The sequence below is a fragment of the Myotis yumanensis genome, unplaced genomic scaffold (genome assembly GCF_028538775.1).
Source record: "Myotis yumanensis isolate MYYU_CA2020_CCGP unplaced genomic scaffold, mMyoYum1.0.hap1 SCAF_2, whole genome shotgun sequence".
Classification (NCBI taxonomy): Eukaryota; Metazoa; Chordata; class Mammalia; order Chiroptera; family Vespertilionidae; genus Myotis; species Myotis yumanensis.
Window position 1 is genome coordinate 173,848,907 of NW_027223753.1, and position 26,909 is coordinate 173,875,815.

A 26,909-nucleotide genomic window follows, 5' to 3' on the forward strand; every position below is an offset into this window, starting at 1 on the left:
TTCAGAACCACTAGCTACCCACCTTTGGCTACCTCCACTCTGGCTTGGGGGCAGGGGCAGGGGCAGGGGCAGTTCCTGTACACAGCTAACACTAGGATGTCACTGAAAGTTTGAGAATACAGTATTAGCAGAATTACAACGCCTAGAACAGCGGTTCTCAACCTGTGGGTCGCGACCCCTTTGGGGGGTCGAACGACCCTTTCACAGGGGTCGCCTAAGACCATCGGAAAACACATATATAATTACATACTGTTTTTGTGATTAATCACTATGCTTCAATTATGTTCAATTTGTAACAATGAAAACACATCCTGCATATCAGATATTTACATTACGATTCATAACAGTAGCAAAATTACAGTTATGAAGTAGCAATGAAAATAATTTTATGGTTGGGGGTCACCACAACATTAGGAACTGTATTAATGGGTCGCGGCATTAGGAAGGTTGAGAACCACTGGCCTAGAAGATTTAGAAGTGGCTATTGCAAGCACAGCATCTACAGCCCATTGCCTCCCCAAAGGACTCTCCTTCCCCCAAGGTCATCTCTCCACTCTTCTCAACATCTCTTACAAGCCACCAACAGAGAAGAATTTCCCTCCCACCTGCAACCCAACCCATTTCATAATTTAAAACTAATGCTGGCTTTTTTTTTTTTTTTGCAGAGCAGTTTAGCAGTGTCCCAGCTGTCCATTCCACTTTAAGAGTTGGTCTTTGCTTTTGCCAAACTAAGAACACCATGCAAGTATTGAGAAGAGATTCCTCAAAACAAAAGAGCAGTCTTCATTCAAAAAATAAATCAGAACCCTGATCAGACGGCTCAGTTGGTTGGTGTGTCGCCTGTACACCAAAAGGTTGTGGGTTTGATTCCTGGTCAGGACACATACTAGGTTGCAGGTTTGATCCCTGGTTGGGTACGTACAGGAGGCAACTGAAAGATTAACATTGTGGTACTCTGGCAAGCTAAATAGCCATCTCAGGCAGTGATTAAAGAAAACTGGATTTATTTAAGGAAAATGGGATAGAAGGTGGGGATATCCAACCGGAAGGGCTACACAGAGAAAAAGGGGCCTTGGAGACAGGTGCAGGGGGTTAGCCCAGGATGAGCAGCCACTATCCATTGCTCCCCTGGTTGCAAGTCTCATGGGGTCCCTTGGCTTAGAGGTTAGGGGATATATTCCTGGGGGGGAATGACACAGGAGGGAGATCTCTCCGCATGCACTGGATCCTTTGTCCTGAGTGCATTCATATCTTTCTTGCAGGTGGAAATCTTAGGGAAGTTCTCAGGGGAGGAGTTTAACAGAAGTCATCAGCTCTCCAGGTGTGCCCTTTCAGGGTCGTGATCTCCACTGATTGGTCTGTACCAGGGCAGGGGGTCATTAGTCAATGTAGCTGGTTCTGAGGCAGCCATGGTGTCACTTGTCTGGTTTTGCTGGTTTTCTGGTTCTGGTGCTGAAATGCAACTGAGGCCTAAATGTTATCTTTAGGGAGGAAAAGGTTAAGGGGTCTAAACCACCTGACCAGTGATATGAAAGATCCAAGGTCCAAACTGTGTGACCAGTGATATGCTAGGGGGAGGATAGGTTGCCCTGGGGGCAAGGTTCTTGTTTTCCCAGTTTTGCCCCTTGGTAGGCATCTGGAGCTTTCTGCCATGGTGGGTTTCTGTACCTGGCCATCGTCCTTGCTCTGAGGGTCTAAAAACCCCTCCTCCCCCCCCCCCCACCCCTCCCCCCAACCCCGCCTTCAAGGATTTTTTTGCCACTGAATTCTTTCAGAGAAAAGGGCCATAGGGTCTCTTCTATAGCTGCTACCTGCTGAAAGGGGGCGACGTTTTCCTTCAAAGCAAAAGATCCTTGCTCTCTGTCAGAGGGATGATGAGGCCTGGGCACTAAAGGAGGTTGTGATGGTGTCTAGGGGTGGTATTTCCTGAGTACAAGTAGGCCTTGTAACCTGGTGGATACAAACTGTTTTATAAATTTTAATATTATTGGGGCAAAAGCTAGAATGACAAGAATTATGACAAATAGTCCAATAAAAGGAAAAGTTCCAGTTGTTAAATAATTTCAACTCAAAGGATGAGAGAAAAATGAAACATTAATTTAGAGGATTGTAGTAAAATATTTAAGAATCAGAATCTAGTTTAGTTTAGCTAATGGGTGAAAAATAAAACTTTGAAGATAATGAACTGAACTAGAGTCTAACATTTACAACTATGTATGTGGAATCTATTGAAACACATTTTCCCTCCTAAAATTACCCTCATTTTTATCAAAGAGTATTTTATCACGTTTAGTTTTAATTTGGTCTGATAATTTGCATGAATACAACAAAAATAGTAATGGATTATATAGACTCTTTCAGATCTATTTTGCTGGAACTTTACTTACAGGGAATATTCAGATTGAGCTTCAATCGATGTTTCTCTTTCTTTCTCCTCCTTCCTCTCCCTAAAAATCAATTTAAAAAAAATATATCCTCAGGTTAGGATTTTTAAAAATCAGAAAACTACAACCTGCTTTAGAATAGCAGCTTCTCCCAGGTTCTGGCCACCAAAATTTAAGAAATCTGAGTATCAAGTCTCAGAGCACTCTAGCACAACACAACACATTTTTTTCTTTTTCTGCCTCATCAATAGCACCTGCACATACCCAATGTTGAAATATATAGTTTCCCACCATGAAAAGTGGAAACCTCAGTCTGAATCTCTGAGACTCATCAGCAAACAATGACTCCTGAGTGTGGTAGCCCTCACCCCCTTCCACCTCAGAAACTGTACATCCCCTTTGTGTCCTCTTAATGTCTCTAGTTGATCTCAGAAACAGAGAAAAGGAGGGGACTCCGCCTTACCATAGCTCCCACCTGGGACTCATCTGCCATTTGATGCCTTCACAATGTCCTGTTGTCCATAGTAGGGCCATAAGCTGAAAAGGAAAATGGGGGGGCTTGCAACCTAGTTCAGTATCTGGTAAAACTGTAGTCTTACTTCCCCACTCTGACTGACTTGGGTGGAGCTGCAGAGTCTAACCCCAGGTCCCGCCACAGCTGACAAGGGCAGAGCTGCGGAGCTGTGGAGCATGACCCCAAGGCCCCGCTGACTTGGGCGGAGCTGGGGGGACCCTCAGGGTCCTGCCACAGGAGGAGATATATAGGTCAGAGCCTCCCCATGAGTTCAGTTCAGACTTTGGATCTGGAATTCCCCTGGACTAGCAGATCTGAGAAATAAAGGTTAAACTTTCCTCCCTCAGAGTGCTGGCTGATTGTTCTCTCATGCATTCTGCCACAACCAAGCCGCTGTGCATCCATTGGTCAAGGAATGAGATTATTCTTAACCCTAACCCCACTGCCACAGCCATTCCCAAACCCAGAAACTCTTGCGGGGGGAGGGGGGAATAGGGGAGGGGCGGAGGAGGGGGGAGCAGAGAAGAATCCAAAAGCCATATGGAGTAACAAGGACAATGAGATTTCTGCCTTTTGCTTGGCTAATTTTCACTCTTAAACTGCCAGAAGGACACAACCTCATTGCTTAAGTTTTCATTGGGTATCCTAAACAGTTACTACAGTTTTCCAAAAAGATGGTCATCGTCCTTTGACTGAGATCCTCTCCTTCAAGCCTTTCCATGCCCCAGCCCCCATCTTCCTCAAACCCCACCTCCCTCCACAGAACAATGTAGGCCCAGCTCTCCAATCCAGTCTTGCAAATTTTTCCTTTGTCATCATTCCCAGACTGTTAAAAGATTTCCTTTCAACTCGGTTTTTGCTGACCCTTGTGCAAATGGAGTTGTGGGCCATTTGATAGAATGGGGAAGGAAGCCACAGTTTAGATGTTGGTTTAATCCTAATGTACCTAAAATCTTACATAATTCACCACCCTGAAGATTCATTTTCTTCTGAGAATGTGACTTTTTTATAATGTGTCTTTGACCTTAATCTGTTTTAATAATACCCTTGGCCTTATTATCCAAAAGCAAATACAGTTCTTTCTTGTCCTAGATTTCATTTGCTTACATTGACTACTAAAGACTAGGCCTGCCTCATGTGGAGAAATAATAGCTAGCAGCAGGCCCTACCTAAGCTTAACCAAACCTGCTTTTCAGATCTGTGGGCTGGTTAAATGTGTTTTCTTGCCTCTCCTCCCTTCTCATATCTAATAAATCATGTACCTTGCCAGTTGAACATCTTACATTTTCCTCAGACCTGCCCCTTCCCCTCTCCAAACCCAAAGAGCTACAGTCATTCAGGAACTGATCATGTCTCACACCACTGTGAAATAGGAATTTTTAGGGGTGAAAAAGGCAGGTTTAGGGAATTTTTTTAATTAAGGGGGGTCCATGGAAGAAACAGGGCTACAGAGCTACAAAGGTTACATTTCCATAAGACAAGGAAGCAGGGAGCCAGCAGAAATTATACTTCCATAAGAAAGGGAACCGGGAGTAGCCAAAGGTCCATATTTACAAAATAAAGAAGGAGGGCCCCACAAGTCCCACCTGAGGTTTGACCTTTGAGCTCAAGTGTTGCTATAGTGACCAAATCAAAGGGGGAATACTGGCCAATCAGAGGGGATATTGAGGCACAAGAACTGTAGCCTTTATAAACTGGGGAAAAAGGAACTCTTTCCCCCGCCCCGTGTGGGAGTCTGAGCTGTGAGATTCTTTCCCCTTCCCCGTCTGGGAGCCTGTACTTGTTCTTCAATAAATTTCCACCTTTGCTATACCATCTTCCGTTCGTGGATTCATTCTTCCACTCTGATGGACAAAGAGCTCGGGAACCAGCCAGCCCAGGGGAACACCGCGTGTTTCAGGCCAAAATTCCCGTATCAACTTCAATAGCCAGCTCCTTTTCTACCCTGTCCCTCTTCTATGCTATTTTCAAGGTGATCTCTCTTTGTCTTTTTTGTGGTTGTTTTGTTGCCTTTAGTTGTTGTTAAGGAAGATGAATTAATGTTGTTGTTGTTCTTACTTAGTAAGGACAGTAAATTTATAAATTAGATTTCTGGTTTTCTGTTATTACTGAATCACTAAAATTGGCTGGGTTGATTTTCACCAAATTCCGGAGGTTTATTTGGAGTGGTGAAACTGAGGGTCCTTGTGACTTTGATTAAATTTAGTTTTAATTTTAGCTCTAGAATTCATATCCCTGTCTCTCTCCATGCCCCTCAAAGACCTAGCCTTCCCCTGGGTAATCAGCAACCCCCCAAGGCAACAGAACACAGTAGCGAGGACCTGAGTAATGATTACAAGGTCTGGGCACCTGGCCAGCTAAAGAGACCACACAACATTTGCACCTACGTTATGTTTCAGTTCCCCCTGGCTACTTTCTCATGAGGCCAGACAGAGGGATACCTGAGTAGACCTCAGAGCCCTCTTCAAGACCTGAAGAAACGATTTATTACCCTTATCTCACCTCTAACCACTCAGCTCCCAGCACTCCCTCAAGCCCCCCCAAACCCACAGTGTTTTGCGATTTTGCCCGGTATAATCTGTAACCCACACGCTTTCGGGGAGTCAGGTCTTTAGAGCACTAGCCTCCCATCTCCATATTGGCCAATTCGATATTAAACTATTCTTTTTTCTATACTGCAAACTCCTGCTCGTGCATATCTTTGAGCCAGTGCGTGCATGCAGGTGGCCTCAAGGAAAAATATTGGAGGCCTGGCAACAGTGGTCTGACTTAAATATGGACAACCCTACATTTTCCTTTGGACAGCTCTAGGGGGAACTTCAAAAGAGAGACAAGGTCTCGGGGAGCAGCTGAAACTGAGGTGCAGCCAGAAGAGGATGCCACCACGTGAGAAAGATCCTGCTGAGTTAGACAGCAGGAACTCCTTGTTGAGACTAAAAAATAATAATAATACTTTTCCTCCTTCTAAGTTCTTCTAGCTGGACTAATAACCAAATTATCAGAGACAGATTAACAGCAGAGAATCAATTTTTAAAAAATATATTTTTTTATTGATTTCAGAGAGGAAAGGAGAGGGAGAGAGAGAGAGAGAGATAAAACATCAATGGTGTGCCCTAGCCATTTTGGGTCAGTGGATAGAGTGTCGGCCTGCAGACTGATGAGTCGAAGGTTCGATTCTGGTCAGGGCCACATGCCTAGGTTGCAGGCTCAATCCCCTGTGGGGGTGTGCAAGAGGAGCCGATTAATGATTCTCATCATTAATGTTTCTATCTCTCTCCCTCTCCCTTCCTCTCTGAAATAAAAAATATATATATTTTTTTTAAAAAGAAACATCAATGGTGAGAGAATCATTGATGAATCATTGACTGGCTGCCTCCTGCACGTGCCCCACTGGGGATCAAGCCCACAACCTGGCCATGTGCCCTGACCAGGAATCAAACTGTGACCTCCTGGTTCATAGGTCGACGCTCAACCACTGAGCCATGCTGGCCAGGTGAAAATCAAAATTTTAATACACACACGGGGGATTCACATGCACACTAAAATTCCAAAGACAGCAAGGTAAAATTGTGTGTATGTATCATTTTGGACAAAGTATGTAAGTGAGGGGTAGGGGTCTGAGATTTCAAAAGTGCGAATGGGCGATTCACAGGTAGTTGAGGAAAAGTTGAACATAAGTTCAAGAGAGGTAAATTTTTGCTAGGCAACCCAGAATCAACTCGATGGGGTAATAGTAAATAAGTCCCTGTTTGATGCACTCCCACCCACCGTACTAATTCAAATTAGGCTGCTAAGGCAAACATCCTAAGATTTCCTTTCTGGAGTAAGTCCCTCTGAATCTCTTAGGTAGGAAAGATGGGAATGTGAAAGATTCTTTCTGAGCTTTTTCTTAATAACCAGCCTAAAATTCAATGACCCCAAAAGGAATAACTCTTGGTCTCACCCTCAAATGGTTCACGATGGTTCCAGATGGGAGCCCAAAGAAGAAATCACAAGGACAGACCTTCCAAATGACAGGGTGGGAAAAGCCCTGTGTGCATGCTCCAAGGAATGATTATTATCTATAATTATAAAAATGTGCCGAAACCAGTTTGGTTCAGTGGATAGAGCGTCGGCCTGCGGACTGAGGGGTCCCGGGTTCGATTCTGGTCAAGGGCATGTACCTGGGTTGCGGGCACATCCCCAGTGGGAGATGTGCAGGAGGCAGCTGATCGATGTTTCTCTCTCATCGATGTTTCTAACTCTCTATCTCTCTCCCTTCCTCTCTGTAAAAAATCAATATATTAAAAAAAAATGTAATATGCTAATTAGACTGGACAGCCAAACGACCTTCTGGACATCCATCCTGACAAAGCCGCAGTGGTGGGGGCCGAGGCAGAGGTGGTAAGGGGCGATTGGCTAGGGACGATCAGGCAGGCAGGCGAGCAGTTAGGGGTGATCAGGCAGAGGGGTTAGGGGTGATCAGGCAGGCAGGCAGTGTGGTTAGGGGCGATCAGGCAGGCAGGGAGGAGAGCAGTTAGGAGCCAGCAGTCCCAGATTGTGAGAGGGACATCCAACTGCCAGTTTAGGCCCGATCCCGCTGTGGGCATCCAAGCGTCCAGACTTGTGGGCAGTTGGGCATCCCCGGAGGGGGCCTGGATTGGGAGAGGGTGTAGGCCAGGCTGAAGGACACGTCTCTCCCCCCCTCCCCCACCCCGTGCACGAATTTCATGCACCAGGCCTCTAGTTCTCTAATGAAGGCCCAGAATTCTCATGAAAAGGCTTGGGCAACCCGCTAAGTTAAAGTAAAAACATAAATCTTATTCTAATAACTATTTTAAAATAACAGCTTAAGATCCAAATAAATCTAAAATACATGGTACTGATGGACATCAAATATTGCTTATTCCCCAAAAATTTTTGTTGAATTTTGTACAGTGCAAGAGCAGAGAGAATTTTTTGGATACCTTTGACAACCCAATATGGAGTCACTGCCAGCCATGAATTATGGCAAGTGCTATGTCAAGACTGAGGTACTGGGGTGTAAAAGGAACATCCTTGGTGGGGGTTTGAAATGCCCAAAGCCACAAGTCTGGACGCTTGGATAAAAACTCCATCTGCACACGCATATGAGTGGGACCTCCACACCTTGTGGGGGATAAGAACTCAGAGTTCTGACCACCCAGGGCTCAGGCTTGGCTGTACCACTGTTACAGAATTTACCAGGCAACCGAAAAATACACAGGAGTACCAGGAGATACAGGAAAAACCCACTTATTTCCAGATGTACTAGTACGATGACTCAGGGGAACCTGTTTCCAAATCCTGAGCAAGCCAATATGGAGGAAGCTTTCTCTTTATACTCTTTGGTTTCTTTGGCCCCCAAATATGGATCAGACTTTCGGACCTTTCACGGGCTTTGCAAAAAGCCCCGAGTGTTGGGATGGGGGACGTGAGACCACACCTAAAGGCCTGGCCTGTCACCAGCGCTGATAACTCCCTCTGGGGATTGTGTATTGTTCATGGTTTATGGCCTCTGTAAAATATGAGTACAGTAGGTCCTCGGGTTATGTCGGAGATCCGTTCCTACGGCATGATGTAACTCGATTTCACCATAAGTCAGAACCCACCTACATAAGCGCCTACGTCACTCACATGGAGCACATACACAGCAGTAATGAAGTGAAACAGTAAAAAAAATTTAAAAGAAAGATAACAATTCCTGACCTTTACTTGTGGTAAATAAATAATAAAAAACAAAGTACATGTGTACATACGTCAAAATGACTGAACTTTTTTTTTAAATAAATACTGTAAATGGGAGATGGCGATGTAACTATGAAACAATGTACGTCAAGTCCGACGTAACCCAAGGACTGCCTATATTTAGGTAAATAGGTCTTGCAAGACCAGATAATTAAGGAAGGGGCAGTGACTTGATTATAGGCTAACAAGAATGTGCATTAAGGATATTGATTAACTAGGTACAGAGTCAGGCTCCTGGGCCCCTTCCCGTCCCCCACCCCCCCCCCCCCCAAAAAAAAATGTCTATTTTCCTTATCACCATGGGTCGTGCCCAGAGCTCTGCGGACTTCCACTCCCTCCACCGACATGTGCTGCCACTGTAGCCACCTGGCTTGAGACCAACACCCATCTGTCCACTCACAGACGCCACCAATGACTGGGGCTTCACACCTGACACTCACTCTGCTCTCTTCTATCAGGTAAGCTCCCTCTCTGTGTGCAACCTGCATGTGACTCTATTAGCTTATTGAGCTGGTCTCCCCTAATAAACCTGGCATTATAGAAAGACACAAATGTGTGTGAGCGACTCCTTTTGGCGATGTTCCTTTGCTCACAGCATTTTTTTTTTAATCCTCTCCTGAGGATAAGTTTTTATTGATTCTAGAGAGAGAGGAAGGTACAGGGAAAGACAGAGAGAGGAACATTGATGTGAGAGAGAAACATCCATTGGTTACATCCAGTGCACACCCCAACTGGGGATTGAACCTGTAACTTGGTTCAATGTGCCCTGACCTGGAATCGGACTCGGGACCTTTCAGTGTGCTTCAACCAACTGAGCCATACCGACCAGGGAAAATTTTTTTTTTTAGAACTTTTAGTAAGTAAGAGAATTTTGCCTTTGTCTTGCCAGTGTACATACTGACCTTCTTAAAGCAGTCTCTCCTTGAAATGTGCAGCACTCTGAACACAGCAGTTACTGAAAGCACTGACTTTGTTTGATGCAATGTTTGTAAGGAAGTCCTGGTAATTCTATTCCATGAAAAATACTTCTTAGGCCCCAAAAGTAGTATGCAAACATTTTCCTTCTTGTCTTGTAATAAACTAGCCCCCAAATTATTCACATAATAATGTCAAGTTAACATAAGTATATTATCTTATATATTTACTAGTGACCCGGTGCACGGATTTGTGCATATTGAAAGGAAATTAATTAGAAGATGGCCAATGGGGTGGGACTAGGTGAGGTGGGCTGGACTTGCTCTAGAGCCAACCTCCCGTGGTCCCTCCCCAGTGTCGGTGGGTTGAGCAGGGTCCCTCTGGCAGGTAGGTTCCCTTGGCCTGGCCTGCGGGGATAGGACCGAAACCGGGGGTCCTGGAGTGTGAGAGGGCATTCTGCAAAGTTGTACAGGGTATGAATGCAAATGCAAGTGTGCAGTAAACCAGATTCAGAGATGACAGTGCCTCAGCAACAACATAACCCACAGCTGAAGGTGGAATCGCATGGCCCCATGAGGAATTGGGCTCCCTCCTCTCTGGTTTCAGGTTGCATCACCCAAGAACCACCACTGCCAAGTCACTGCAGCTCGGCAGCTCCCCCATTTAGCGTCTGCCCCCCTGGTGGTCAGTGCACATCATAGCGACCAGTTGGACGGGCAGAGGGACACTTAGCATATTAGCTTTATATATATATATAGACTAGGGGCCCGGTGCATGAAAATTTGTGCACAGGTAGGGTCCCTAGGCCTGGCCAGCGATCAGGGCTGATCAGGGCCTTCCGGCTGCTGACCAGGGCCTCCTTTCCCCAGCTGCCGGCTGCCAGCCAGGGCCTTCCTTCTTTCCGCACAGCCACCTGGTGGTCAGTGCACATCATAGAGGGTGATTGAACTCTCGGTGGAATTCTCAAGGGGACACTTTGCATATTAGCCTTTTATATATATAGATGTTATTTATTACATAGTATTATCTACACTAATAAAAGAGAAACATGGTAATTAGCGTACAACCACTACCCTTCCCATTGGCTAATCAGCATATCCTTATGCAAATTAACTGTCAGCCAAGATGGCGGCCGGCAGCCATGCACTGAAGCAAACAGGGAGGCTTGCTTGTTCCAGTGACGGTGGACTCCAACATTCCCCGCCTGACTTGCTGGCCTCTGAGCTGCAACTCAAAGCAACTATGTACTATGTTGCAAATAAGAAGCTAAACAAAACCCCAGAAACTGGCTTTCAGTCAGCCAGGTTCAGCCAGCCGGACCGCAACATTGTATCAAATACAGAAGGAAAAACAAAGGCCAGAAACCGGCTTTCAGCAGCCGAGGCCTCAGAGCTAAAGCTGGCCCAGAATAAAAAAAAAAAGAAAAGAAAAAAAGGAGCTGTTGGGAACTTTAGTCACCCGCCAGCCTGAAAACGGCCCTCAGCCCCTCACCCAGACTGGCCAGGCACCCCAGTGGGGACCCCCACCCTGATCCAGTACACCCTTCAGGGAAAACCAGCCGGCCCCCACCCGTGCACCAGGCCTCTATTCTATATAGTAAAAGGCTAATATGCCTCCCAACACCGGAATCAGCGTGACGGGGGGCAGCGCCCAAACCCCCTGATCGCCCTGCGGCTCTGTGAGTGACAGAGGGCGGGGCCAGAACCTCCCTATCTGCCCTGCTCTGTTCATGACAGGGGAAGGCGCCCCAACCCCCTGATCAGCCCTGCTCTGTGCCTGATGGGGGGAGCTCCCCAACCCCCTGATCGGCCCTGCTCTGTGTGTGACAGGGTGCGGCGCCCCAACCCCCGGGCCCTGCCCTGTGTGACAGGGTAGAGCCATAACCTCTCCATCGGCCCTGCCCTGAGTGTGACAGTGGCGGCGCCCCTACCCCCTGATCGGCCCTGCTCTGTGGGTGATAGAGGATGGTGCCCCAACCCCCCTCCACGGGCCTTGCTCTGTGTGTGACAGGGTAGAGCCATAACCTCCCTATTGGCCCTGCCCTGAGTGTGACAGGGTGCAGCGCCCCAACCCCCTGATCTGCCCTGCTCTGTGTGTGACAGGGGGCGGTGCCCCAACTCCCCTATCGGCCCTACTCTGTGAGTGACAGGGGGGAGCTCCCCAACCCCCTGATCGACCCTGCTCTTTGTGTGACAGGGTACGGAGCCCCAACCCCCTGATTGGCCTTGCTCTGTGAGTGACAGGGGGCAGCGCCCCAACCCCCTGATCGGCCCTGCTCTGTGTGTCACAGGGGGTGGCGCCGCAACCTCCCCATTGACCCTGCCTTGAGTGTGACAGGGGGCGGTGCCCCAACCCCCAATCGGCCCTACCCTGAGTGTGACTGAAGGTGGCATTGCAACCTCCCGATCCACCCTGCTCTGTGCATGACAGGGGGCGGCGCCCCAACTCCCCAATCGGCCCTGCTCTGAGCCCCACCAGGGACTGCACCTAGGGATTGGGCCTGCCCTCTGCCACCCAGGAGCAGGCCTAAGCCAGCAGGTCATTATCTCCCGAGGGGTCCCAGACTGCGAGAGGGCACAGGCCGGGCTGGGGGACCCCCCTTCCCTCCTGAGTGCACAAATTTTTGTGCACCAGGCCTCTAGTATTATATATTATTTATTAGATTTATTTGTATTATTACATAATAGTAACATACTAACTTATAGTTAGTATAATTATCCTATATAATAAAAGGCTAGCCCTAACCAGTTTGGCTCAGTGGATAGAGCATTGGCCTGCGGACTCAAGGGTCCCAGGTTTGATTCCGGTCAAGAGCATGTACCTTGGTTGTGGACACATCCCCAGTAGGGAGTGTGCAGGAGGCAGCTGATCGATGGTTCTCTCTTATCGATGTTTCTAACTGTCTATCCCTCTCCCTTCCTCTCTGTAAAAAATCAATAAAATATATATTTTTTTAAAAGGCTAATATGCAAATTGTCCCCTCGACTGAGAGTTCGTCCGGGAGTTTGACCAGCGGGTGGGGCCGGCCGGCCAACCACCCGCAGCCCTTCCCCCTCCAGCCTGCCCAGCCCAATTGGCCTGATCTGGATGAGCTGTCCGGACCCCGCCCGTGCACGAATTCATTCACTGGGTCTCTAGTAGTAATATAACTAAGTGAACAAGAAAAAAATTAGGTTCCTACTACCTTGAAGATAAAAACCAATGTCCTATGCATGACCTACAAAGTTCTTTACAGGCTGTCTTCAAATAACTTTATCATTTCCCTATTTATACATTCCAACTCTCAATCCACGCTTCATGTATGCCTCCAAGTCTTTTCCTTGTGCCTGGAATGCTCTTTCTCCACCTTCTTCACCCTGCAAACTCCTACCTAATCTCTGAAACCCAGATCAAAACTCACCTCCTATGTGAAGCTTTTCCAGTGGCTCCTTCCCCTGGGATACTCAGCATCTTACTGCTTCCACCTCAGTTCTCCTATGGAATATGTATCCATACCTCTATGTTAGTATTATCATTAATGGGTCTGTGTGCTTGGGGGAAGGATCCATCTCTTATTTTTTCCTTATTGTTTTTTAAAATGGCAGTTCAAGAAATGTTTCAATAAATGATGGAATGATGAATGAAATAAGTATATTGATTTGGGGAAAGTTATCCTGATCTTGCTGAATATGCATGAAGAAAACAGACTTATCTTTCCAAACTTGGACCACAACTGAAAGATGGCAGGGTCATTCATGAGAATGAGAAGACGTAAGTAAAGATGTTATAGTGAATCATTTACCAGCTTGAAACCCTAGACCAGGGCAAGAGGGGACATAGGTCACCTTTCTTGACTGTTGAAGCCAATGAGAGTTATAAAACCACCTCCCCTCAGATCCATCACACTTCCATACCTGTTTTTCCTGCTCTTGGAAACTTGCCTGCTTTTTTCTACCCTGCTCTCTGTAGCAAGTGATTTTTAGGTGTGTTTTTTTGTTTTTGTTTTAGTTTTTCTTTAGCCAACCCTGGCTGGTGTTGCTCAGTTGGTTGGGTATCATCCCATACACCAAAAGGTTGCAGGTTTGATTTCTGGTCAGGGCACATGTCTGGGTTTCAGGCTCAATTCCTAGTAGGGGGCATGCAGGAAGCAGCCAATCGATTGATGTTTCTCTCTCTCCCTCTCCCTTCTCGTCTCTCTAAAAAAAGTCAATAAAAAATCTTTTTTTAAAAAAGCCAGTACATAATAATTGATTAAAGATGAGGAAAATTGTAATATTCTTGAGCTGTGATCATTTATCGGAGTTATATATTGAGAACATTGACCATTATTCACTCTTTTTCAAATGATTTTAATTGATTGATTTTAGAGAGAGAAAGAGAAAAAGGGTAAGAGAGAAACATTGACTTGTTGTTCCACTTATTTATGCATTCATTGATTGCTTCTTGTATGTGCCCAGAGATCAAACCTGCAACCTTGGCATAGCAGGACAACACTCTAGCCAACTAGACACCCAGCCAGGGCCTGCATTATTCGCTCTTGACTATTTGATGAGAAATGAGGAAATGGTTTTCTTCAGGATACCTTTGACTAAATGTTAATGTTCAAATGGTTATGAGCTGGCCCATCTTTTGGAATTTTTAAAAAAACTTTTCTTTGGAAATAAATATGGGTACACAGGAAGTTGCAAAAATAGTTCAGAGATGTCCCATGTATCCTAACACAGTTTTCCCCAATTTTAACATCTTACATAACTAGAATGGACTATCAAGACCAAAAAATTGACATTGGTATAATCCACAGAATCTATTTAGGTTTTACCAGTTTTACATGCACTCGTGTTTGTGGTGTGTGTGTGTGTGTGTGTGTGTGTGTGTGTGTGATCTCATCACAGGTGTAGATTCCTGTAACCACCACTACAATCAAGAGATTCTCAAACATTCCTTGTGCTCCCTCTTCATAGTCACATCCATTCTCAGGTCTTCTCTACATCTCCCCTCCCCCATCCTTTGAAATGTTTTTAAATATATGTATTTGATATTTCTCACTACCCTGAAAAAGAGGGGATGGGTTTCCCACTGATTCTTGTGCTGTTTTGAATGCTGCAAGTAGAAAGGGCCATAAGACTAGGACTTAGGGCAGTGATGGCGAACCTATGACATGCGTGTCAGAGGTGACACGCGAACTCATTTTTTTGGTTGATTTTTCTTTGTTCAATGGCATTTAAATATATAAAATAAATATCAAAAATATAAATCTTTGTTTTACTATGGTTGCAAATATAAAAAAATTTCTCTATGTGACATGGCACCAGAGTTAAGTTAGGGTTTTTCAAAATGCTGACACGCCGAGCTCAAAAGGTTCGCCATCACTGACTTAGGGGAACCCTCTGTGCCCACCGGTGGGATAATCATTAATAGTAAAACAAAGATGTTAAAAGTAACACAAAGCCTCCCCACGGAAATGATTTTTGTTCCTATACTTGGCTAGTTTCCAGGAAAATATACATTGGCTCTGTGTAGATAAACACTTGGCATGGTACTAAAACTGATAGGCACTCAACAAATATTTATCAGGCAAGTACACTGATCCAACAGGGAGCCATGTGTTCCATAACCGGTTCCTAGCAGAATGTGAAACAATGCTCCATTTGTTCCCGAAGGCAGTTGTTTTCAAATTAGTAGAGCTTTTTGAAAATGGAAAAGTAAAATAGCTAGCAGGTCACCTATTAGGTTTTCCTATTTCCATATCTCTAATTTACTTGTCCAAGCAGCAGACAAAACACAAAAATAGACTAAACTGCTGACTAAAGTTATTAACCTGAAACATCGCTGCTGTAAACTGCTCTCCGTTCCTAAAACCCCAGAGATTCTCCACCAGATCCTTCTGCTCAGCATTGCGCAGCCCACCTTTTAAGGGGTAGGAGTTTTGGGGAGGAGAGGTGCGGATTGTGTGACCAGTTAGATAATAACAATAGTTACCAAGTGGTGAGTGCACTTACCTTGGTAGTGGGCAAAGTGCTAAGAACTTTCATTTAATCCATATAATAACCCTGTGAGGTGTGTGATTTTATTATCTCCACTAGAGGCCCAGTGCATGAAAATTCATGCATGGGGAGGGGGGTCCCTTCAGCCCAGCCTGCACCCTCTCCAATCCGGGACCCCTCGGGGGATGTCTGACTGCTGGTTTAGGTCCGATTCCCTAAACCGGCAGTCTGACATCCCTCTCACAATCCTGGACCACTGGCTCCTAATTGCTCACCTGCCTGCCTGCCTGATCGCCCCTCACTGCCTCTGCGTGCCGGCCTGATAGCCCCTAACTACACCCCCATCAGCCTGGTGGCCCCTAAGTGCCCCCGCCTGCCAGCCTGGTTGCCTTCACTAACCCCCCTGCTGGCCTGGTCGCCCCACGTGGGCTGCTTGTTCAGTCATTTGGTCGTCCCTCACTGACCCCCCTTGCTAGCCTGGTTGTAGGCAGCCATCTTGTGAGGGCATGAGGGTCAATTTGCATATTACTTCTTTATTATATAGGATTTTACAGTTGAGAACACTAAGACTTAGAGAACTTAAATAGTTCCCTTAAGGCCACACACTAGTGACTGGAAGTGGTGGGATTTGCAACCAGGTCATTTGACCAGAGCCAGAAATCTTGGCATCCATTAGGTCTGAGGTGTGACACAGATATATATATAATGCTTTTTAACGCCCACCCCCCCCCCCCCCCCCTCCGTAATTCTAATGTACTGATTCCTTGGGAAGCATTGCTAGAAACTACTTCCTGTAAGGAATCCCCTGCAAATTAAGGTGCTGAGAACTAATAAACTTAGATCAGAGATGCTCGTACTTCATAAACACATACTTCAGATAGACAAAGCTAAGTGACTAGTGGTTTTTGCCTACTGCTTTGGATGAAAGTATATTCTTAAATTGCTTGTGTCTTTATTTTTATGCTCATCAGACCACCAAAAGCCTAAGCATTACAAGCACTCCCCCAGAAAGAGAATTAAATTATCTTGTAGCTATAAAGCACATGTTTAGTTACTTCCAAGACTGAGGTGGATGGATTCTGGCATAGTTCTCTAAAGTCTTTGCATTTGTTTTTCTTTAAAAGAAGGAGAAACAGAAGGAGGAGGAGGAGGCAGAGGAGGAAGAGAAGAGGGAGGAGGAGAACTAATAACTAGATAGGAAATCTAGATAGAAGAAATAAAAATAAAGATATATAATACCATAAAAAAGTTTCTTTTATTCTGAAGCATATTTTGGCACATGTAGGTATACAATTGGACTTAATGAAACGTTCTTAATAAAATCTAAAGACTGTCCTATGAGAAATGAGTGTGTGAATTAACATAACAAGTAGTTTTGTATACACAGGCCAACCGAACACTAACTGGATGTGTTTCATTCACAAGAACACGAGAGGAAAATATTTCAAATCACTCTTGATTTCAACACACCAAGCCAAACAACTAATAAACCGCCCACAAAGAATGAAACTATTTTGAACTCGTCATTCTGCAAATATGTATTAAAATATTAAGATATGCACAAAATTGTGTAAGGTAGAAACATATCCGACTTTTTTTGAAAAGAGGAGGAGCCAAGTATTCTGAAAGGGGTGGGACCTGCCTGCAGTCCCTGGGAACTTCCTGCTGTCACCACACCTCTGGATTAGTTATCTGAGCTCTCTGAGCAAAGCCCTCAGTTGAAACTCTAAGGCTCTGGGAAGGAAATCATTCTTGTGACTGTGACACACTCTCTCCAGTCCCCATATGCTGAGATTATACTTCTTCATCAGCTTGATGTGCTTGGTGAGATCAGGTAGGTCATTTATTGAATCATTTCCTTAATTATTTAAAAAATATTGCTAGTGTTAATGTCATTTTGCCTTTTATCATCCCACTTTCTTACTGGACTTTTTAAGTTTCATCCAATCATGTATAAGAAAGAAGATAAGGATTAAATAAATTTTCTAATTTTGACAATAAATTACACATAGTTTTCTCAGTAATAAAAGAAACTCTTATTCCTTTGGGTTGACTTGTTCTTCTAAGGTCCAAAAATTAAATATGTGGAAAAATCTAGAATAATGTTCTTTTCTTTATAGTTATATTTTTTTCTGTGCCATTCCTACCTCTATGAAATAAGATTATTTCTTTTCTGGAAATTTAAAATTTTATTATATTAGAAGAGCTAATATATAAAGGGTAGATTTTATAGCTTTTATGCATTAAAGGTTTATTTTAAATTGTTCTTACAGAAAAACATAATTTTATATATGTAAACCCCTTAAAATGGTGCTTGGCATATTGATAGCTTAAAAATTATTAATCATAATTAAGAAATAAAAATTAAAACAGTAACAAAAATGAAGTGAAAAGCTTTCAACACCGCTCAGTCTTTTTAGGAATCCAGTTCTTTTTCACATAGGTTATGGTAATGTGGCACAACTTTTTTTGAAGGAAAATATGTTATACATATGGACCCATAAAATGTTCATGCCATTTGAAGTAGCAAAACCGTTGCTGGGAATTTATTCTAGAGAAATAACTTTTAAAAGAAAAAGAACTTATATAGAAGATGATTCTGTTATTTACTAAAACTTGAAACTAGAAACAGCAGAAGTGTAGCTATATACAGGAATGGATCAAGTACAGTACATATACTTTTTTTAAAAAAGTAGCCTTTAAAATAATTCTGAAATTTAGGGGTGCATTTATTCTTTCAAATTAGTGTTTCAGGTTTCTTCAGATATATTACTAGAAGTGAAATCACTGGGTCAAAAAATAAATTTTTCTTACTTTGTGCTTTTTAAAAAAATTTAATTCTTAAACTGATTTTAGAGAGAGGAAGGGAGAGAGAAAGCATCGATTTGTTGTTCCACTCATTCATGCCTTTATTGGTTGATTCCTGTATGTGCCCTGACCGGGATCGAATCCGCAACCGTGGCATATTGGGAACTCGCTCTAACCAACCGAGCAACAGGCCAGGGCTTACTTTGTGCTTTTGATTTAATAGTAAGTTAATATTTTACTAGTGATAATATTTTCACTGAAAAGTCAACATTTTAAAGTGTGTTTATCATTTATTTATTTTAAAAATGAACATCAGTTTAGGGGTAGCTTAAGGAGAGAGGGAGCTAACCATAACATGAAAACCCGATGGTGATTTGTGGTTACTTCTTCCGGTGAGTTCAGCGTCCTCCTGTGCCACTGCCATCTTGGACTCCAGATTGAGGCACCTTTATATCTATACTTGGGAAGGAGGACCCTGGAGGAAGCAGAGGGTAGGCTCAACCTTGAGGAGGTCTCACCCAGTGAGGTCCAAGGGAGGAAGGATGTATCTCTATTTACAAAGCAGGAACTTAATTTTTTTGTGACCTGTCTTTTTACTTACTGTTACCTCATTAGTAAAGTCTTGTTTTAAATTGATTATAGAAGATTCACTGCTGCATGATAGACACTAAGCAGACAGAGACACACCACAATAGACTTCTGTAGCTAGAAGGAAAAAAAACCACCATAATTATGGCTGTAAGCTAGATCTAGACTTCTCAGTATCTGCAAAACCATGAACTTGGAACTTTCATGGGGGAGGGTTTTGAATAACATGCATCTGAAAGCAGAAATTATTAATCACTCTCTGCTTTTGCCTTGTTTTCCTTGCTGTCCAAAAATTAGCAAGTGTTAGGATGTGATTCAGAAATCCCAAGGATACAAGTCACTCATTTTTGGAGATTTTTGTTTTGTTGTTCTAACCTCTGTGATATCATGATGAAAATGTTTGCCGTAATCTTACCGGTGTACAAGGCAAACTCTAGTGCACACCAGAATCACCTGGGAAATTTGTTAAGAATGTGGAGACTCTGCCCTAGCCGGTTTGGTTCAGTGGATAGAGTTTCGACCTGCAGACCAAAGGGTCCCAGGTTCGATTGGTTGCAGGCTCCTCCCCAGCCCAGGCCCTGGTCAGGGCTCGTGCAGGAGGCAACCAACCACTGTGTTTCTCTTACATTGATATTTCTCTCTGTCTTTCCCTCTCTTTTCCACGCTCTCTAAAAATCAATGGAAAGATACCCTTGGGTAAGGATTAAAACAACAACAACAACAACACACACACACACACACACACACACACACACACACACACAACGTGAAAACTCTGTCCCCAGAGATCCAGACTCAGGGCTCTGGAGTGAGATCTTGGAATATGCATGTTTAATAAACCCTCAAGGAACACGGACTGATAAGTATTGTTTTAAATTAAGGCTGTTGTCATAAGTATTTTTAAAAGTTATTCTATTATCAATATTTTGGCCTATGGTAAGTTGTGTAAAACTAGGTAGATATTTTCCTAGCGAAAATAGCTTACTGCCAAACACAGAGATTTTCCTAGGACGTTGGAAAGCCTCTCCAAATGATTTATAATTGTGTGTGTGTGACTCATCCTCTTCTAACGCAAAGGCAAAGGTGAGTGAGGAAGTGGGGTGTGAATGCACATACCTTGCTCATGATTAAGAGATGAGAGCGAGGAAACCTGGCATCTGATTTGTTTTCTAAGCTGTATCCTAAAGAAATATAAGCCTGGGGTTAAAAAGCAGAGATATCTTTCAGCCAAGAGGGCATTTTGCCCATATGCTTCTTGCTTGTCTCTTCCTTGGGTGGAGGGGGACAGAAGGAGAAGCAAGAGATTTTCTCAGCTTGACTATCTGGCTCAGGACAGGTTTTTAACCCATTGTATGCCATAAGCGTCTGTAGACGCAAGCAGCGGACCTAAGTGGCAGCCCTGACCAACTTTAAAATCATTTTTGGTGAGAACTTTCAGCTGAAAATATTCAAGAATGCCCGAATTATGAGTAATATATTTATTTTTATAATATTCATTGCAAATTGATTTTTTAAATTAAATTCAAAATATCGTGGCGTGTGGGGATGTTTTCCGTTTTGGACGCGTGGCAGTTAACTGGTTAATGCCAAATTCAGGTGGCCCTCTGCATAAAATATATACTGAGTTGCTTTTTCATATTTAAAAAATTAAGTCAAATTTCATGGCAGAGACATGTCACCTCCCCCTTCTAATTTCTCTTAAAAAAAAGAGTTCAACTCATTTTTTAATTTTTCCAAGGCAAGCTTTCTTGCCTAAAGAGATTTTTATTTCTGGGACTTTTGGAAATTCCTTCAGGCAAACATAAGAGTGTGGTCAGTGTGGGTTCCTGGAAACATCCCGGCTCCATCAAGTAACACGTGGTGAGATGTGTCCCAGATCCTGACTAGCATTCACTGCCCCGAGGCGTGCAGAATACTAGGCAAAGCATCTCTTAACCTTGGTGTGAATCTCAGTAAATAATTTCAGGCAGCATTGAGCCGGTATACCTGACCTTGGTCTCTGTTCTAAAGAAGTTATTAACACACATCTGCGTCATGTTTGGAGGTGGGGGAAATGATAGCTAGCTTGAGCACGCCTTGGAACCCAAAACTTGAAATAAAAGAAGTGTGAGTCAGGGCCATGCCTGCTTTACTTCCTGTCTGGATACCAGGCATCAAGGTTAAATTAGGCGGAATTTCACAGCTGTCATCTGGGTTTAGGAGTTACTGGAGTAAATGTTACTGGCAGTAGGTCTGAGAGAAATTGATACTTTCAGTTTTAATAGCCTGACTCAGCCATATTGAGCAGTATAATATGAACCTACCTTTGCTTATTGACTCTCACAGAACATCAGAACTTCCTTCTCCCGCACACTCACAGTTGTTGCTTCATTGTGGGTTATTTCTGTACACGACTCCGTCATCTTTTTGGATGTGAAGGAGATATTTCCTCTTTCTGTAGAAGTTTTCCCCCCAGTGAGAAATGTGGGGGATGTTATCAGTTCCTGCAAAAGCAGGTGGGAACTAAACAGCCAGAACTGAGTGTGACACGGAGGCAGCATGGGCGGCGTTGCTTAGTCGTGGGGCAGTGTGTCTTATGAAGGCACAGCAAAGGACCCTTTGGAAGGTTCATCCAGGATTGTCAATGCTCAGTGTTACCCCAGGGACTATCCAACGGAGACTCGTGACTATCCCTAGTCAGTCTAGGGATACAGATGTCTCTTCTGGGCTGTCTTCCAGAGAAATACAGCTGGTGGTTGAAAGCAGCAATGTGCTCCCAATCAAGAGGGCATTTTGTCTATCCAACCCAATTTTCTCTGGCAAAGAGAGAACAAAGTAACGGTTATAGTTAGTTCCTAAGCCTGAGAATAAGAGTAGTAGTTTATTTTGCACATTATTAGGTTCAAACCCTCCCCCTGCCAACACAGTGACCATGGTGGGGGGCTTTATTTAACCTTCAGTGATACAGATGAAGGTCCATCAACCTCAGCCTCTGAGAGGAAAGAAAACTGGAAAGCTGAAAGCCTGTTTTGATTTGGACAGAAAAAGTGAAACTTCTGCCCAGTCACCTTTAAAAGACTTTTCATCGTTTCACCCTTGACCTTCCACAAAAGTATGAAATTATAGGAACCATTGTTTTTTGGTTTTAGTTTTATTGAGATATAATTCTCATGCCATGCAATTCACCCATTTAAAGTGTTTAATTTGCTCTGGTCAGTGTGGCTTAGTTGGTTGGGCATCATCCCATGCACTAAAGGGTTGCTGGTTCAATTCCTGGTTAGGGCACATGCCCGGGTTACAGGCTTGACCCCCAATGGGGGGCATGCAGGAGGCAGTCGATCAGTTGATGATTGACCGATATGTCTCTCCCTTCCTTTCTCTCTCAAAATCTATATTAAAATCTTAAAAAAAAGGTAAAGTGTATAATTCACTGTTTGTTTTTTGGTATATTCACAGATATGTGCAACTATCACCAGTCACTTTTAGAAATCAAAAACTTTATTATTATTTATTGCTTTTAACGAGAGACAGGAAGTGGGAGAGAGAAAGAGAGAAACATCAATTTGCTGTTCCACTTATTTATGCATTCATTGGTTGATATTTGCAGGTGCCCTGACCCAGGATCGAACCTGAAACCTTAGAGCAGCGGTTCTCAACCTGTGGGTCGCAACCCCTTTGGGGGTCGAATGACCCTTTCACAGGGGTCGCCTAAGACCATCAGAAAACACATATACAATTACATATTGTTTTTGTGATTAATCACTATGCTTTAATTATGTTCAATTTGTAACAATGATAATACATCCTGCATATCAGATATTTACATTATGATTCATAACAATAGCAAAATTACAATTATGAAATAGCAACGAAAATAATTTTATGGTTGGGGGTCACCACAACATGAGGAACTGTATTAAAGGGTTGAGGCATTAGGAAGGTTGAGAACCACTGCCTTAGGGTATCAGAATGATGCTCTACCAACTGAGCTACCCGGTCAGAGCCTAACATTTTTATAACCTCAGATAGCAACCCAGTACCCTTTAGCTACTGCACCCCAATTTCTCTACCTTTCTTCATACCGCAACCACTAGTTTGTTTCTTGTCTTTATAGATCAAACTATTCTAAACATTTCTTATGAATGGAATCACATAATATGTGGATTTGTGTGTGTTATGTGTGACTGGCTTCTTCCACTTATCAAAATGTTTTCAAGATTTATCTTTATTGTAGCATATGGAACCATGTTTGTTAAGTAAAGAGTATTTAATTAGCAAAAAAAAATTTCTGTTTGAAATAAAGGTGGCAAAATATCTCTCTGGTCAACATTCTAATTACAAGACAAAGTATGGTTATTTTCAGGTGTTCTTTTTTTAACTGAAATTAAAATAAATTTTTTTTTCAGATTTGGGCTGTTTTTGGTTATAAGACTGCCCTGGTAATTTGTTTTCCTGAATAGATGCCTCTTGTCTTTTCAAATCAGCTAGCTTGCAGATCTTAGAATTTTGTGTCCAAAAGGAATGCTAGAGACTAGCTTACCCAGTCTAAGGAATGACTTTAACATGAGAAAACTGATGCCCTAACTAGTTTGATTTACCTTGTTAATGACAGAGCCAGAACCAAATCAAGTTCTATGGCCAGAATAAAGCACTGCCACCTGTATACTGGTTAATAAAATTTCCCTTTTTCCAAAATCTTTCCAAAATGATGGAAGGAAAGGAATTAGTGCTTTGTATCAAATCTCATGCTAAGCGATTTTACTTGTATTATTTTATTTAGTCTTCATAACAACCCTATGAGAGCAATACTATTAGCCCAACTTATCATTAACATCACCAACAATGACTAATTTTTTTAGCATTTACTATGTGCCAGGTAATGCTTTAGATACTTCATAGACATTATCTCTAATTCTCACAACAGTCCTGACAGGAGGGCTGGGGTTAGGGCAGTGGTTCTCAACCTTGGCTGCACATTAGAATCACCTGGGAATCTTTTTTAAAATCCTGAATGACCCCTGTGAAAGGGTCGTTCAACCCCCAAAGGGGTTGCAACCCACAGGTTGAGAACAGATGCCCTAAGGTTTCAGGTTCTATCCTGGGTCAGGACACCTGCAAATATCAACCAATGAATGCATAAATAAGTGAAACAGCAAATTGATGTTTCTCTCTTTCTCCCACTTCCTGTCTCTCGTTAAAAGCAATAAGTAATACTAAAGTTTTTAATTTCTAAAAGTGACTGGTGATAGTTGCACATATCTGTGAATATACCAAAAAACACACACAAAAAACCAGTGAATTTTAAAAAGATTCCCAGGTGATTCTAATGTGCAGCCAAGGTGAGAACCACTGGGTTAGGGTGAGTTAAGTGATACCCTCACAAGGTACAAAATGTAAAGGAGGAAGGAACACCAAGATAAATTAATTATATTATGGTTTTTAGTACAATAAAAATGACATTTTATTTTTCATGATATTTAAAACTATTTAAATTATGCTTTAATATCATTTTACATTTTAATATAAATGATCATATGCATACCATTAATAAGGCATATTAAAATGCATTATTCTAACAACACATAAGTTATATGCATGAATAATATTCTAACACAATGTTTTTAAAATATGAAAATCAATGCAAATAAGTTCACGATGCACAAAATATCAACATTTTAAATAAAGATAGACTAGCCTTGGCCAGTGTGGCTCAGTTGGTTGGAGCATCATCCACCAAGTCCCGGACAGGGCACATATCTAGATTGCAGGTTTGGTCCCAGTTAGGGACCGTTCCTCTCTCTAAAATCAATAAACATACCTTCGGGTAAGGATTAAGAAGAAAAAGAGTATTAATTAAAGATAGGCTTTTGTTTGGTTTACCACTCTGTGTTATTGACAATAAGAAAAGACATCTTTTTATTTTTTTATCTTGTATTCAGTCTTTTAAGAAAAGCCATTTCTGCCCTAACCAGTTTGGCTCAGTGGATAGAGCGTCAGCCTGCGGACTCAGGGGTCCCAGGTTTGATTCCAGTTGGGGGCATGTACCTTGGTTGCGGCCACATACCCAGTGGGGAGTGTGCAGGAGGTAGCTGATTGATGTTTCTTTCTCATCGATGTTTCTAACTCTCTATCCTTCTCCCTTCCTCTCTGTAAAAAATCAATAAAATATATTTTTAAAAAAAGAAAAGAAAAGCCATTTCTGATCAAGCAGCTTCTTGGGCCCATGCTGCTTTCATTTCCTTGATGGATGGTTTATGGGGGTTGACAGTAGTGTGTGAACAGATTGAATAGTGGGGAGGATTATATCTGTAGTCATGTTTGTTTGTTTGCTTGTTTGTTTTTTATTGTAGAGCTTTTATGAACTTTTCACACTTGGTTGAAAACACTACCCATGTAGTGTTTTTCTTTTACTTCAGACTCCATTTGCCTCTGGAAGCACTGCCTAACACAGTGGCCGGCAAACCTCGGCTTGCAAGCCACATGCGGCTCTTTGGCCCCTTGAGTGTGGTTCTTCCACAAAATACCACGTGCGGGTGCGCACGTCCAGTGCGATTGAAACTTCGTGGCCCATGCGCAGAAGTCGGGTTTCGGCCTGGGCGAGTCTATTTTGAAGAAGTGGCGTTAGAAGAAGTGGGGGGTGTCGGTCCATCGGACGACCGAGCCGAGGCGCAGGCGGGCCGCGGGATGCGCAGCATGGGGGAGGTACATTGTTTTGAGGTACGTTCGCTGAGGTCGACCCCTTCCAACTCTCCCATCCACACTCCTCTATCTGAAACAATTATACAAGACGAGTGTGGATGGGAGAGTTGGAAGGGGTCGACCTCAGTGAACGTACTTCAATCAGATTGAGGATGTTTTTAGCAAAGACCAGTTTAGGAGTACCCTAATTAAGTTAATAACAATGTAACTACCTATATAGTTTAAGTTTAAAAAATTTTGCTCTCAAAAGAAATTTCAATCGTTGTACTGTTGATATTTGGCTCTGTTGACTAATGAGTTTGCCGACCACTGGCCTAACAGATTGCATTATTATAATAACTTCATAGTGGGAAACTGAAGCCCAGAGAGGTCAGGTCATTTAAACACCAGAGGTCACGTAGCTAGTAGGTCATGCATGGAGTTGGACTTCAAAATACATGCTCTTTCTAAAATCATGTTGTATTTTTGTTTAAGACATTAGACCATTTTTCTCTAAAGAGGCAGATAGTAAATGTTTTCAGCTTTTTGTCCATTGGTCCCTCAACTCTGCCTTATGGTAGGGAAGCAGCCATAGATTATACATATATGGGCATGTCTGGATTTGGCCCAGGGGTGACCATGCATTTGATTATAACAAAGTATTTCAGGCACAAATATGTTATCTTTGAAGATGTTATGGCCAGATTTCCCTAATATCCTACTTGGATATGCTTCTTTTAATATAACAGAAGGGAAGGCAATACATGATAATCAGTTCTACATAGGAGTCTGAATTCCTCATTGGATGGGAGGCATCACCCATCTCATTGTAATTTTCCACTTGTCAACAGGCAATGGCATTTCAGGAATTGAATTTCAAAATAGTCTGCAAAGGAAAGGCAAAGTTTCATCTGTTTTGCATAAACTCTGATAGAAGAGGTTAAGGTGTAGAAACCAGTTTAACATGTTCTGTGGTTACTCTGGCTCTTAATGCTACTCCTGAACAAACTTGACTTTGTAACAATATAAAAAAAAGTAACCAAAAAGAGGTTTGCTTTCTGAAGGCATACAAATAATTTATCATTTTAGTAATAGCAACATAAAGTAGAACTTAAAAACTGTGTTTATGCGGGTGAAGCAATTTAACAGATTTTCTATTTGCAAGTATCTAGTGCTTGCATGCTCTCCAAATTGCATGATAATTTGGGATCCAACAAGACAAGTTCCTATGGGAGGTACTGGTAATACTGAAAAAAAAAGTAGCATAGTAACTGCCCTCTAGGAGCTTAAACTAATTTATAACATTGTTATTGGTGGAAGTGAGGTTCATAGGGT

At 42.9% G+C, this 26,909-nt stretch overlaps 1 protein-coding gene across 1 annotated transcript in view; it reads left to right on the forward strand.

Moving 5' to 3' along the window:
* The first annotated feature begins 17,222 nt into the window (after positions 1 to 17,222).
* Positions 17,223 to 26,909, forward strand: part of LIPH (lipase H) — a 43,435-nt gene continuing 33,748 nt past the window's right edge. Inside the window, exon 1 of the mRNA XM_070406645.1 lies at positions 17,223 to 17,355. Coding sequence (XP_070262746.1) covers positions 17,307 to 17,355 — 49 coding nt within the window. The 5' untranslated portion in view covers positions 17,223 to 17,306. The remainder of the gene's footprint in view (positions 17,356 to 26,909) is intronic.